The sequence below is a fragment of the Trachurus trachurus genome (assembly GCF_905171665.1).
Source record: "Trachurus trachurus genome assembly, chromosome: 17".
NCBI classification, from domain to species: Eukaryota; Metazoa; Chordata; class Actinopteri; order Carangiformes; family Carangidae; genus Trachurus; species Trachurus trachurus.
In genome coordinates, this window is record NC_139900.1 from 5,683,608 (window position 1) to 5,698,509 (window position 14,902).

At 41.1% G+C, this 14,902-nt stretch overlaps 1 protein-coding gene across 6 annotated transcripts in view; it reads right to left on the reverse strand.

The window, feature by feature from the left end:
• larp4b (La ribonucleoprotein 4B) overlaps nucleotides 1–14,902 on the reverse strand; it is a 51,545-nt gene that overhangs the window by 25,219 nt on the left and 11,424 nt on the right. For all 6 annotated transcript variants that reach the window (XM_083991991.1, XM_083991990.1, XM_083991988.1 and 3 more), the window contains exon 3: nucleotides 1,111–1,264. In XM_083991991.1, the coding sequence (XP_083848117.1) occupies nucleotides 1,111–1,264 (154 nt within the window). The remainder of the gene's footprint in view (nucleotides 1–1,110; nucleotides 1,265–14,902) is intronic.

Here is a 14,902-nt window from a genome sequence, read left to right on the forward strand (position 1 = left end):
TTAATTTCATCATCATCTTTTCCATTTGTATTAATTGAATTACACGAGTTATGAAGCTCCACTCGGCTGCAGCAGGACGACGAGAGATGAACTTCACCAGGAGAAGATACATAATACATAATTTCATCACAGCTGAGAGTTTCACAGCATCTCTCTCTTTTTTTTTTCTTTTTTTTTTTTTACAGGTGGTGAATTACCTGCTGAGTCACCATCACTCTGACATCTAAACTACAACAACTCACTGTCACACCGTTGTATTGACAACATTTACTCTAAAAACTACAGTCGACTCTTCGGCAACAACATGAAACTGTCCACAGACACTGGAGCATCAGACACATCCAACACCTGTTGTTCACCAAACACTAGTGGTTTTTACATAGATTTTTAACCATTTTTCACAAAAACTGACAGTGCAACCCAACTGTTTAACTATATAAAACACAGCCTTAAAGGAATAGTTCAACATTTTGGCAAGTTGGCCCATTGCCATAATCCCTATAGTCATAGCAGTAGGTTCGTTACCTTTAATTGTCGGTGCAAGCTGTTTTTAGAACGGCGGAGCAGAGCCGCGAGCTGCTCAGAGCTACGCTACGGAGGCTCATGGGATTTCTTGGTTTCCCTCATCAAACTCATCAAATACACAACCCAACAAGTTGTGACCTGCACATTCACCACGCTATGAGATAATAACAGAACGTTACCAGACAGAGTTGTCTTCAAAACACAAAAAGCTCCATTAATAAGAAGTGATGGGGAACAACACATCACAGACTGCTTCTGTTGACTTTCTAACTCAGAAAATGGGTTTTCATTGAGTTTCATGTGCTATGATGGCAAAAAAAAGAGAAAGAAAATTATAAAAATGCAACGTATATAAAAAAGATATATAAAAACACAAAAAGCCCCGTTATTAAGAAGTGATGGGGAACAACTTTCCCAAAAAACGTCCTGACACATCGCTGACTGCTTCTGTTGACTTTCTAACCCCTAAATGTGTTTTCATTGAGTTTCATGTGCTATGATGGCAAAAATAAAAAGAAAGAAAACAATAAAAATGCAAACTATAGCAGTGGTGGATATGTTTTGTTTCCTCGGTGTGGGTCTGACCTTCTGGGCCGGGGTCGGCCGAACTATCGCAGCCGTCCTTCCATGGCTGCAGGGCAGCAGTTGTGGTGTCTGCACTCCCGCTGGGGTCCAGGCTAAACATGTGGTTGGCCCATGCTTTCGCATTGGGGTTGAGGTCTGAAACCTTGGCGGATTCCTGCAAAACGGAGCAGAGAAAAGGAAAAGTTTAAGATGAGGAGCGCTGCATTTCAAAAAGGACGTTACAGGAAAAACAAAAGCAACAAATTCATCAACTCATGGTGCTTGGTGATTGATGCGGTAAAGTCTGTAAAGATAAAAGTGTGTCAATAACTGATTAATCAACAAAGTTATTCCTTTTTTTCTCAATGCTATTAATGCAGCAGACTTGCATTTAGAGCTGCAACAATTAATCGATTATTAAATGAATCGTCAACTATTTTGGTAATCGGTTTGAGTCGTTTTTTAAGAAAACAAGTCAAAATTCTCTGATTTCAGCTTCTTAAATGTGAATATTTCTGGTTTCTTTGTTCCTTTATGACAATAAACTGAGTCTCTCTTTGGTTTGTGGTTTGGGAAACACTGATTGATATTTTTTTAACATTCAATTGACCAAACAACTAATCGATTAATCGTTTAAATAATTGACAGATGAATCAATAATGAAAATAATCGTTATTTGCAGCCCTGCTTGTAATTTGACAGATACAGCCTGTTAAAGTCGGTGACACGGTGTTTGTGGATGGAGCCAGGCGGACGCCACCAGACAGTAACATGATGTGACACATTATTTTTTTTAAAGCAGACGAATCTCCGGCAGAAACCAGAAATAAATGACAGTTTGGTGACAAGATGCCGTCACCGGGGAGAAACCATTATTCAGAAAGAAAATCCTCAAGTTTTGAAAACTGTCAACCTCAGTGAGTTTCCTCTCTGCCAAAAAAAATAAAGTGTCAAACACGGAGAGAAACACGACCAAGAGGAGTCCAGAAGGTTTCTGTGCTGCCAGAAAGTTAAAGAGGAACTCAGCTCCATGTGTCCCTTAGCTGACCTCGTTCACACTGCCGCTCCAAATCCCATCCAGATTAGAGCCGCAACAATTAATCAATTAATCCAACAATAAACAATTATTAAATTAATCACCAACAATTTTGATAATTGAATAATCAGTTTGAGTGGTTTTTTAAAGAAAAAACTGTTAGTTGTTTGGTCAATAAAATGTTAAAGCAGAAGTAAGCGATATTTTTGTGTTAATATAAGTCTTAAATAGTTATATCTTCCGACAGCAATCACTTACATAGAGTGTTTGGACCGAAACACGGGTCTCTCAGTCAGTAACTTTTCTCGTATCCTACAAGTTTTATCCAATGAGGAAAGAGAACGGCATGCAGGGCTGTGTGTGCAGCCAAGGGACGCCGTGAATGTAATGACGTAGGGACGAGGACCAATAGATCCATGACGAGGGCGGGGGCTGCTAACTCCATCGGCTGACAAGACGTTATGGTGCGTTCAAGGTAACCCGTAACTCGTGTTTTTCCGACCTGTGAAGTCGTACCAGTTCAATCTGGTACGAGTTCACGTGTCGGAAGTTACGAGTGGCCGTTATAGTGACTTTCACAGGTAAAACAGGTCGGAAAAACACGAGTGGGTTGCCTGGAACGCTACAAAGTCGTAAGTCGTGACTTGAAGCCGTAATTTACGGTTTCAAAAGCCTGCCTGCAATGCAGCACGACCGGATCGCTTACTTCTGCTTTAAATGTTGAAAAATCAGTGTTTCCCAAACCACCAGATGACATCGTCCTCAAATGTCTTGTTTTGTCCACAAACCAAAGAGAGACTCAGTTTATTGTCATAAAGGAACAAAGAAACCAGAAATATTCACATTTAGGAAGCTGAAATACTTTACTTTATTTGTTTATTTAGTCGGGACAATGGATATTAATGAACAGTGAATTATAGAGTACCCACAGTAAATACACCGGATTTATGCTTTTTAATTAACATAAAAAGTCCATAAAGAAAAATCTGAGAATTTGGACTTTTTTTCTTAAAAAAAACTACCCAAACCGATTATTCGATTATCAAAATAGTTGATGATTCATTTAATAATCGACTATTATTCGATTAATCATCTTGTGGTTTGAGAAACACTGACATTTTTCAAAATTTTTTACATTTTATTGACCAAACAACTAAATCGATTGCATAATCAACAGGTTAATCGATCATGAAAATAATCGTTAGTTGCAGCCCTGATGCAGATTGTTTGATTTGTTGACAGTCTGAACCGCAAAAAAAAAACCACGAGATCCCATTTTCTTTTTACAAATCTGATTCAAACCAAGATACAGTGGTGGTTCTGATCAGATCCGTTTCAACATGAACGGTTGATTTACCACCGGCTTTGTTGAAAACAAACGCACATGGAGGAGAGGAGGGTTAGAGACACAGCTGGGAGCTAAATCTTTTCATTTTTTTCCTTTAAATGATTAATGTAATTGCACATTGTCCCTTATTAAACTAATAAACTAAACTAAACTAAACAAAACAGAGGAGGAGAGACCAGACCTGCAGAGTTCATCTTTAAAAACCAGGCTCGATATTACGCTTCATCTATCTCAAGAATCATCATCATCATCATCATCTGCCAGTTCGAATCCCGAGGAAGCTGAGACACTGGTCCGTCCACACTCACACACACACAGAGCAGCACGTACTCACAGGATCAAAGCAGCAGCTCAACACACACGTTGTCTCGCAGGCCAACAGGCTGTAGCCCAGCGCCGTGGTCAGAGCCAGAGTTTCATTCAAGTCCTGAGGCAGCGACGTCCAGCCACTAACGCCACTAACGCCACCAACACTTCCTGCAGGAGCCGGTATCAGACTCCACTGCATCCAGTCCATGATGCTCAAGTCACAACAACAACAACATCCACATCCACGGTATCTGAGCGTCTCCGGAGCAGCAGCATGGTACGACTCTGAGTAAACAACAACAACAAGCAGCAGCAGAACGGCGCTCTGACTCGTCCCCGTCACAGCCACGCTCCGTCCGCCTGGCTGCTCCGAGCCGCTGGGTTGATTCGACAAAATCTGACGACAGCGACCGACGCCTCCTAGGGGCTGACGTTGCACAAGCTGAGTGGCTGTCCAGCTCCCGTTCAACACAGCAGCAGCAGCGTCGTCGACTCTTCTGCTTTTTGCTTTGTCGCTGTTGCACTGAGTCATTCTCCGGCTTCGGAAAAAAAAAACACCACACTGTGTCGAGTTGCACACCTGAGCTCCCTCCCTCCCTCCCCACTGATCCACGTGTTAAATTAACCCTGAGGCACCGCCGCTCGCCGCTCAAATTAAATCAGCTCCCTCTCTCTCTCTCTCTCTCTCTCTCGAGCCGTGGTTTTAATACATTATTCTGCTAACGAGCTGCTGGAGAGTGGAAAAAAAACAAAAAAAAAAGACTGCTTCGTATTCACAATAAAAAGCAGCAAAGTTGAAAGAGAGAATTAAATTAAATCAGAGGCGACGGTCGGATTAAAATTTTAAAAAAGGAAGGAAGGAAGGAGAGTTAAAGAGAAAGACAAGCCCGACTCCCTACGAGACACAGCGTCCCTGGGTCGGATTTCACCAGCGCTGCACTACGAGATCACACACACACACAGAGACACACACACACACACACACACACGCTGCCTGTGCTTGTAATAATCCAGCCTTGCACTAATGTAAAACTCCTCCACTCCTGTCCGAGTCGGCTGCCATAGAAACCGCTGCTGCTGACGACATCAATGGATGTGTACGTTGTGGGCACCGCTTGACCTTTGGAAAAAAAAAAAATTTAAAAAATTGAAATGCTCCCTTTCCTTCACGGAGGAGGAGAAAGAGAAAGAGGAGGAGGAGGAGGAGGAGGGAAAGGTTACTGCTGCTGCTGCTGCTGCTGCTGCTGCTCCCTGATTGAGGGTGTGTGTTGTATTTTTGGGAGGAGACGATGATGAGAGGATGTGATTCATCGCAGGACAGAGACGAAGACAAGTTATTGTCGGTGTCACCGGAGGGCAGCCGGCGTAGCGCTGAGAGGAGGAGGAGGAGGAGGGGGGAGTAAGGAGGGGAAGGGGGGGTTTATTATTGCTGTGCCTGTGTGATGGAGGCGAGCTCACAGCGGCAGACAGCACAAAAAAGAGAAGAAAAAAAAACAGAGACAGCAGACATGAGAGAGTCCTTCAGGGGAGGAGAAACAAAAAACAGCTGAATTTGGACCTTTATCTGTCTGACTGGATGTCTCTCTGCAGAGCTGAGGCTCGTCAGGCCTCGGTGACGGATACGGAGCTGTAGGAGACACTGGGCCGACGGTGGGCCGGAGCTACTGTGTACTTCATCCTGAGCAACCATTACTTATTACGCTGCGTTCACTCGGGCTGCCCCCACATAGTCAACCAAGCACTGGTTGACAAAAAAGTCATTAATCGACCAAAATTTCATTGGTCGATTGGTTGCAGGAAAGAAATATAAAAAAAATATTTGGAGCAGTGTCTTTAAAATTAAGTCAAAATCAATATGGAAGGCTATACTTGGGCTTTTAATTTGAAGGGCCAGATACAAGAAGTCCTGACAGTAATTTGCTGTCAGTTTTGCACGGCAGGTCACTTTTTTTGTTTTTTTCTTAACTCATTGAGTGCCGCGATCCTTTCCAAAGTTTTAGTCAAGTGTACCGGCAATTTAGACCATTTTTGACGATTTATGTAGAGCCATAGTGTATTCTATATTATTGCCACCAACACATACTGTAGCTCAATTGAAAGGTGAAACTTTGAACAAACAATGAGTTAAAAGCGACTTTTTCCAATGTTGTTATAGATGTTTCTGGTTTGGAGACTCCGACGTAAAAGCACGTATCACTGCTGTTTTCAACGATTAGCGGGTGCTTCCGTGAGCCCCGTCCCAACCCGTCTTACACGCCCATCGATTAGTCGACTAATCGCCATAAATGACGACTATTGGTCGACCAAAAAAGTCTTCAGGATAGGATCATGATAGTGTTTCCCATACATTCACCGCCACAAATAAATTACGTCCTCCACAAATAGATTTTTCTGCTTTTGGTTCGACCAACGCAGCATCGTTCCGTTCATTCATCTCCGCATAGCGCTCCTTCTCCGTTATTGTCATGCACACACACACAACGACAGACGAGCGTGCATGCATGACAGTAGTGTGGGCGAGACCCGTACGGTCCGTGACCAACATCTAGGTTGACTAAAGATGGCGTCAGTGTGGGACGGATACACGCTACAGCAGCGTCCAGTCACAGAGCAGGAAAAACAAACCAACTCCTCTTTGCCAAATAAAAACCATGAGCATCAAATTCTGCTGAACCCAAAGTTTGATTATAGATTATCTCTCCAGGTTCTATATTAATACTGTGAAAGTATCAACGCCTCAGTCCACAGAGAAATGCACACAGCCTGTATTCAGAAACTGAGCCTTAAAACCAGCCGTCAGGACTTCCTGTCACTTTGTGATGTCACAACTAAGCCCCGCCCACTCACCACCTGGACCCACCAGCCAACAACTTTGCAGATTTGGTTTCTCTGAGTGTTTTATTCTGAAATCTGCTCTGCTTTTATTGGATCAACTCAAACAGTCCACCAATCAGAAGAGAGGCTCAGAGCCTCCTCCTCTCTTCTGATTGGCTGACACTGACCTTTTGCTACTATCTTGTTTCAAATAAAACAAAGAGGAAAAGTGTAAAATATTAGCAATTTGATTTTTTATGCAACATATCTATAGATCTATATTACATTGATAGATATCAAATAATGTCAAACAATGGGATCATTATAGCGGTAGCTTTGCCTGCACTTAGTGACACAAAATATTTTTCATGCTTCTGGAAACACTGGAATAATTGCCTGTATGTGTTTAAAACCAATTTGTTGTATCATTTTTGTTTGTTTGCTTGTTTTAAATTGTATTGTCTGTGCCTGTGTATTTTTTCTTTCTTTTATTTATTTTTATAACGGCCCTGAGTCTGTAATAGGCTTATCTATTTGACCCTTTTAGTATATAAGTACAAACTTTAAACGCTGATAATTATCTTAATTACCCAGACGCGGTCGCTCTTTTATTTCCAGCTTTTGTTTTTTTTTCGAAAGCCGTTCAGATTTTACACGCAGGCCTATAAATAGTTCATGTTCAATCTCTGGTCTGTTTGTAACACATATGTGCGAGACATATGGTGTATCACCCTGTGTGTCTGTGTGTCTCTGTGTGTGTGAATAAGCAATGAGTTTGGTAGCGCCACATGGCTTCTGTTTCTCTGGCACCAGTTTGAATCGAGGCCAAACCAGAATTCGAGGCCTTGTTCAGATCTGCAGCCCAAATCTGATTTCTTTGCAAATCTAATATACTGTATATATCCACGCACACAAATGATCAGTTCCGATCTGCCTGTGTCTTGTCCACATTGATTTCTCTGGTAACAGGTGACACCCAGAAAAAAAAAACAGATGACAGTGAACTGTGCTTGTTTCTGTCTCAACTCATCTGGAGCTGCAGCGCAAATATTTCAAGGAAGCGTCATGCTTCGTCACCGCTGGAACGACAGTGGACGGGGGCGTTCGCTGCAGGCGGAGCGGCGATGCCTGGTGAAATCGAGTGGTGACTATTTTCTACAACTTCAAGGTGTTGGTCATTAAACGCACCTTGAATTAACCTCCGAAACTACATCATTGTTGTCATTGTTTTAGTTCGTGTCACAGAAGACACATTGAAATCCTATTTGAGCAACGGAGCCGTTCACATTGAAGCAGATCTGTACAAATCCGATCGGAATCGCATTCGAAACCACCTCCGTATGTGGTTTGAATCAGATTTGTGAAAAAAAAAAAAATCGGATGTCAACAAAGCCTGTCAACATCTAGACTGAACTCTTTAAGTTATTAAGTGTCATGCACATCACTGTGCCCAGCCCACATGGGCTTACAAGACACTAAACAATAAAAAAAAAATAAAAAAAATACATTCATTTAAAGATGGCAACATGTCTACTCATAAATATGTGTCCATATACTCATGCAACAAAAATTTCTGCGTTAACAGGCAGTTTTTCAAAAATAACCAAAACAATAATAGCATGTTGTCTTATGTAGGATATAATGTTTTCTGTCTCAGCGTCCACACTTTTTCAATAAATCTGGCTAAACTGTGCGTTCACACCAAAAGCTTCCAAAGCGTCAAAAATGCTCGAAGGTGGGCGTCAGACAAGACAGCTCACAAAATGGCAAATATTTTCAGCCGCTTTGGTCGCTCGACACGTGACTGACGTCAAAGTTCGATCGCTCTGGTCATATGGGAACCGAAGGACAAAAAAAGATTTTAAAAAAGGCAGCCGAAGGACATCTCTATTCTGACAGGTTGCCGCCAACCGCGTCATAGCTAATTACCATAAAGTCAACCATGGCTCAACTTCTCGTCGTGAATTGACTTCCGGCGTTTTGACGGTTTTGGAAGCTTTTGGTATGAACACACAGTAAGACGTGGATCTCCTCCTTAAAAAACCAGCTCAACGTGTCAAGAAATCAAACTAGACACAATCTGGATCTGATAATAAAAAAGAAATCTGATTTGGTGTGGCAGTGTGAACAAGAGGAATGAAGCAGATTACATTTCTACACTATCAGATGTTATTTTATGTCTGTTTTAAAATCTACAACATGCTCTTTCTGAAGCTAAATGCTCCATAATTAACAGTTGTGCCATGTTAAACATGTTCTGAATCTGCAGTGATACAGACCGAATGTGCAGAAACAAAAGTCTTCAGAGAAAATAACTTATTCTAACTGTTTGGTGGGATGAAGCTTTAACTTGACTTCCTGTGATCTCCTCAACACTGTTTGTTTTGGTTCGGTTGGGAGTTTCTAACAGGATTAAAGACGTCGGTGTGTGTTCACTGAGGCGGCTGCTGGCAGCAGGAGAACCAGCGAGTCCTAAGTTTAACCCTCCTTTAGTTTCCTTTCCTGGTTCAGTTACCAGTGGATCTCTACACGCTCACCCACTCATTTCACACATTTACACACTCATTACTTTAGTTTGACTCTTCTTGTTATGTAATAAGGCACTTTTATTGCTTTCTTTTTGTCGTTGTTATTGAATTGTTATTGAATCTTTCCGTACTTTTCTTCTGCACTTATTGTTCTTGTTTCATGTCTGTTTTTGTGATTTCTTGATTTATATGGTGCAAATAAATTAAACTAAAAACAAGTTACTACAACTACGACGTCTCCAAACAGACTTGTTGTGCGTTTTATGACTTCAAAATGATCAGTTTCTCTGGTTTTACTTTTCATAGCCATGTGTTTGAGTAAAATTTACACTTTTGTTTCATTCTATAACCTACTGACAAAATTTCTCCCAAATTGGAAATAAAAATATTGTCATTTAGAGCATTTATTTGCAGAAAATGGCAACAGGTCAAAATAACATCCTAAACTCCTAAAATCCTTCCTCCTTCCTTCTTCTTCGTTCCTCTTTTGATCCAATTGACCTTGATTGATCTTTCTTTCCTTCCATTTTCCCTTCCTTCTTTCCTCCTATCTTTCCCTTCTTCCCTCCTTCTTCTTCCTTCTTTGAACGAATCTGTTCCCTCTCCCTCCATCTTTCTTTCCTTCTTTTTTCCACTCCTTCTTTCCACAATCCTTTTCCCCTTCCTTCCCTCCTTCCTTCTTGACCCAATTAACCCAATCTGTACCTTCTACGTCCCTTTCCCTTCCTTCTTTCCCTTTGTCCTTCCTTCCTTCCTTTTTGACCCAATTGACCCAATCTGTTCCCTCCCTCCTATCTTTCCTTCATTCCTTCCCTTCGTCCTTCCTTCCCTCCTTGACCCAGGAGGACAACAGGAGGGTTAAGAACATTTTGGAGTGGTCTCTATTTATTTACAGCTCTGGAAAAAATAAACTGAGACCGACTCGGAGCTCAGAGACCTTGACGTCCTGAACTGTGTGTGTGTGTTTAACCCCCGGAGGCAGCGGCAGCAGCTACTTTTGGTTCCTTGACGGCCTTTTCCCACCACTGATCTGGGGCCTGTAATGAGACCAACAGCCTGAGGCATCGGCCCACTGGACTCCGTCGACGGGGAAGAGTTTCCTTCCTTCCCCTTCCTGCTGCTCGCCGCTTAAATCTTCTTTCCAAATCTCCATGCATGTGTAAATGAGAGCGGAAAAACGCGGCCGGCTCTTTCCATTTCCTAATTTCGGAGCTCTGAGGGGAAAAATAACTCTTTCTTGCCCGAAGGCCATCCGCTCACTTCTTCTTTTTCTTCTTCTTCCCCCGTTTCCTTTCACGGTTTCACATTCTTTCCTATTTGAAGAGATTTGGTTGAAACCCATCAGGGAAACAGGACAACACACACACACCAACACACATTATTATTTATTATTATGTTGTCTTACTGGTGTTATTGTATTTGGCTGAAAGCATCGCAAATAATAAAAACTTAAGTGAGTTTAAAAGAAAATTTAAGCAACAAATGTTTGATCTGTACCGTAGGGGGAGTTAACTGTAGGATAGACAGACATACCTCGTTTTAAATTATGTTTTGGCCCTTTGGCACTAGTATTATATTGTATTTAAATGATGTATTGTATTCAAATTATGTATGTTATGTATGTCTAGTTTGCTCCCTTGGCACTAGTAGTGTATATTTTATTGTTTAAGACATTGTAGGATATATTTTGCCATATATTTCCTCTGGTATTCTATTTATTTTCTTTGCACATTTTCTTTTGGAGCATCCTGACGGAGGAATTTCCTATCCATCTATCTATCTATCTATCTATCTATCTATCTATCTATCCATCTATCCATCTATCCATCTATCCATCTATCTATCCATCTATCTATCCATCTATCCATCTATCTATCCATCCATCCAGATGCAGAGAGGACTGTTGAGATTGCAATGTGTCTTGTTGGTGTTTTGTGTGTCTATGTGTATGGAAAATTAAAAGCTCCTCTCCATCCGTCCCCATTTCAAACCAGGTATTGTTATTGTCTTATTGTGTTGTTACTATACTGATATTTTATTGTTCATTGTTTGTTCTTGTTGGTTGTTTTGTTCTAATTGTTGTATTTATATGCTATTCTGGTCTGGTTTGAAATAAATGATCATTACTTTGCACAGCACGGCCACGTTAGCACTGTGCTTTTTAAGAATTATTGAATGTTTGTTGTTAAGTGTTGCTTAGTTTAGAATATATCAGTGCGTTTTAGCATTTCTTAGTTTTTAGGGGGAGTTTTTTCAGTCATGTTAATGTTGTTGTCCTGTATGCACATGTCATCTCACTGCAATGATCTTGAATTATTGTATGTGACAAATAAACTCTCTTGAATCTTCAGTTTAATGCGCTGGGTTTCCTCTGTGTTGCAGCAGCAGCAGCAGCCGCCGCGCTTCACTACTCTGAGAGAATTACAAAGTCTTCTAGAGAGAAAGAGCGTTAAGTTCAAGTGACAGTAAGAACGAAAAAAAAAAGATTTTGCTCTAAAATCAAAGAGACAAAGTGTGATCTCTGGTCCGTAGAGGAATGATTTAAAGGTCCAGTGCGTAAAACTTTCAGGTTTACAATTTAAAAACTTCTCACTATTCTTTACCGAAAAACTACTAACTCTCTCTCTGATGTTTCCTCCTCCTCCTTCGTTGGTTTATTTATAAACGTGAAACTCTTGAAACGTTCGGGTTGCCGTACAAACATGGCGGCACTCTCTAAAGCAAGACCCTTGTTATATGTAGATATAAAAGAAGAATTATAAGTGAGTTTCATGGGTAGTATATTCAGATTTTGCCAATAAACCTTGACAATTGTTACACACTGGTCCTTTAAATGACATTAAAACCAAAAAAAAGAAACAAAAAAAATGGATTTTGTTCTGTTTGTTTGGGTTTTTTTAGTTATTTATTTATGTTGTGTATTCTATGTACACAGAAAAATGAAATTATGTTTATTGTGTCTAACTGTTAAATGGTCCATACATGAATAAATAATTGACGACAAAAACAAAAAAGGGTTTTGCTCTAAAAACACAGAGAAAAAAAAGTGATGAATGATTTAAAGCTCTGGTGTCTGCGCTGGAAACACCAGTGAAACCAGAAAACAGCGAGCGAAGCGAACGCCGTCGTCGTCGTCCTCCTCAAAAACCGCCGTCCTGCTGCAGCAAAAGTCATGTTTTATATATATTTTTTTTAATCAAAACCAAACGGCTTGTGACGCCACCGACCACCAGCCACCACAGGGAGACGGCGTGACACAGCTGGAGGAAGGAGAGGAAGGAGAAGAGGAGGAGGAGGAGGAAACTTCTGGTTTTAATTTAGATGAGACGGCTCCTACAACTCGCCGCCCGCCTCTAAAGTCAAAACAGACGTCTCTATGGTTTAGGTTTGGTTTGGTTTGGTTTGGCGGCGGGTGACAGCAGCACAGACTCACTCCACCAGCGTAGTAGAAACCTCCACCCAGCCTGGTCGTCACCGCCGCTGTCACTGTCACCACCATATTTGGCGCCGACCGACCGTGTTTGCAGGAAGCGTCACATGTGCGAGCATCAATCCAATCCAACCTGTGTGGGCGGGAGGATCGGAGCTGCACATGAGGTTGTGTGTGTGTGTGTGTGTGTGCAGGGATGGCATGCAGGATTACCCACACACACACACACACACACACACAGACACACACACAGGGATATAATCACTTTAGCATGAGCCGCCGCCGCCGCCGCGCTCCCCTGCAGCAGCAGCGCACTTTGAAACTTTGGATGTTTTTCTGCTTCTTTTTTTTTACTTCCTGAATCTGTTTTAACGACTTTTTATGAAAAGTTCTTTGACTTTTTCTTTTTCTTTTCTCGCTGTAAATCCATGATCGCTTTGCATCAGTTTCTCAAAAACAAAAACGGCAGCAACAACAGGAAAAAGGACAGAACGACGACCTCCCTTCGAGGCAGATTTATGGACGTCGGTCGGTCGGTCCTCCTGTTCGCCTCCTCTGGTTCTACATTATTCTCCTCATTCATACCGAGAAGCTCAAGCCAAGCTCACACACACACACACACAGTTATTGTTGTGTAATGTGTCAATTTACATATTTCCAGTGCAGACACAACAAGTGCAAAGAGACAATTACTTTTTTTTGGATGGAGAGAGACAGAGAGAGAGAGAGAGAGAGAGAGAGATAACTGAAGTCCTCCGTCAACACCGAGACAATAACATCTGAACGAGTCCCATTAAATTAAACAGTCAAATCCTGTTTACCACACACACACACACACACACAGTGAAGGCAAGGTAATCAAATCAAAGCCAATGATGAGTATTTATCAAAGAGCAACACACACACACCTGTTTCTCTACAGCCTTGACGGTCAGATAACCTAACGCTGTGAGTGACAAATGAATATTAAAATGTTTATATTATAATTGTATTATATAAAATTATATAAATTAATATAATATAATATAATATAATAATAATAATTAATATAATATAATATAAATTTATTATATAAACCACTCATCCTACTGACTGTCACTCTACACTGTGGTTTTAGTTTTATGCTACCAGCATCTTTAAACAGTCTGCTACAGGAACCTGCTGCTGCTGCTGCTGCGGATTTGGTTTTCTGAGGCGTGAAATTCACTGAGTATATTAGTATAAAAAAAAAACGGCCTGTGTTTTAGTCGGCGACTGACTATTAACGCTCGGCTTCATTTGTTGTCACAGACACAGAAAACACTAATTTCTCTCATGTGCAACAGGTGAAACAAGGAGGAGGAGGAGGAGGAGGAGGAGGAAGATCAAGTCCAAGTGTTAAATGTCTGCAACACGTCAGGGGACGAGATTCATCTGCACTGAGCTGAAAAAATAAGCAGCTTCATGTTCAGTTCAGCTGCACAGGAAGTAAAACACAACCTGCTCATGGTATTAAAAAATTAAAAAAAGTACAAACATGAGTCGACATCTTTGTAAAAGATACGAGGACGGTCCTGGTGGGAATGAATTGGCGTTGTCGAGATGCATCGATTCAACGATCAATGAGTCAACAGCATCGATCCAAAACATAAACATCGATCAGAAGTCAATCGTTTGTGAGACGCGCTCTTATTTTGAAATTCCCCTGGCACAAAAATCCTGCTTTAATTTTAAAAAAAAGAAAGAATTTAATGTTCTTTAATTGAAGGTGAAAATGATAAAGCTCAATAAATCAGAATGTGGCACGTTAAACTGAAGAGGAGGAGGAGTTTTACTAGAAAATAAACAGATTGTTTTTCATTTAAAAGTTAGTTTGAGCTCAGAAATAAGTGCTTTTCAGATGAACCGAAGTGTCAGAGAGAGAGGATGCCATGAGTGCAGGAGAGGGCACCCGGAGTTATTTTATGTTAATGTTGAGTTCAGTTTTCTTCAGTTAAGCCATGTTAACTGTTGTTTTCTTTGATATTTTTTGTAGATACTTTATTTCTGGGTTCAATGTATATTTCGGGTGAAAAAATAGATCACTATTTTTGATATTATCCTGCATTTTCAGTCTGTCTCCTACAACCCTTTCACTCAGGCCAGCCCTACCACAGGAAGTGATTGTGTTTTGTTGCATCATCTCATATTGATCACAGATCCCTGAATCAAACAAATCCAATCGTGACAGACTTAAATGATAAACCTGCAAACATCGACTGCTTGTCCATTGAATCGATGTAATTAGGCCTGAAACGATTCCTCGAGTAATTCGAGTACCTCGATTACAAAAAATGGTCCGAGGATTTTTTTCTGCCTCGAGGAATCGT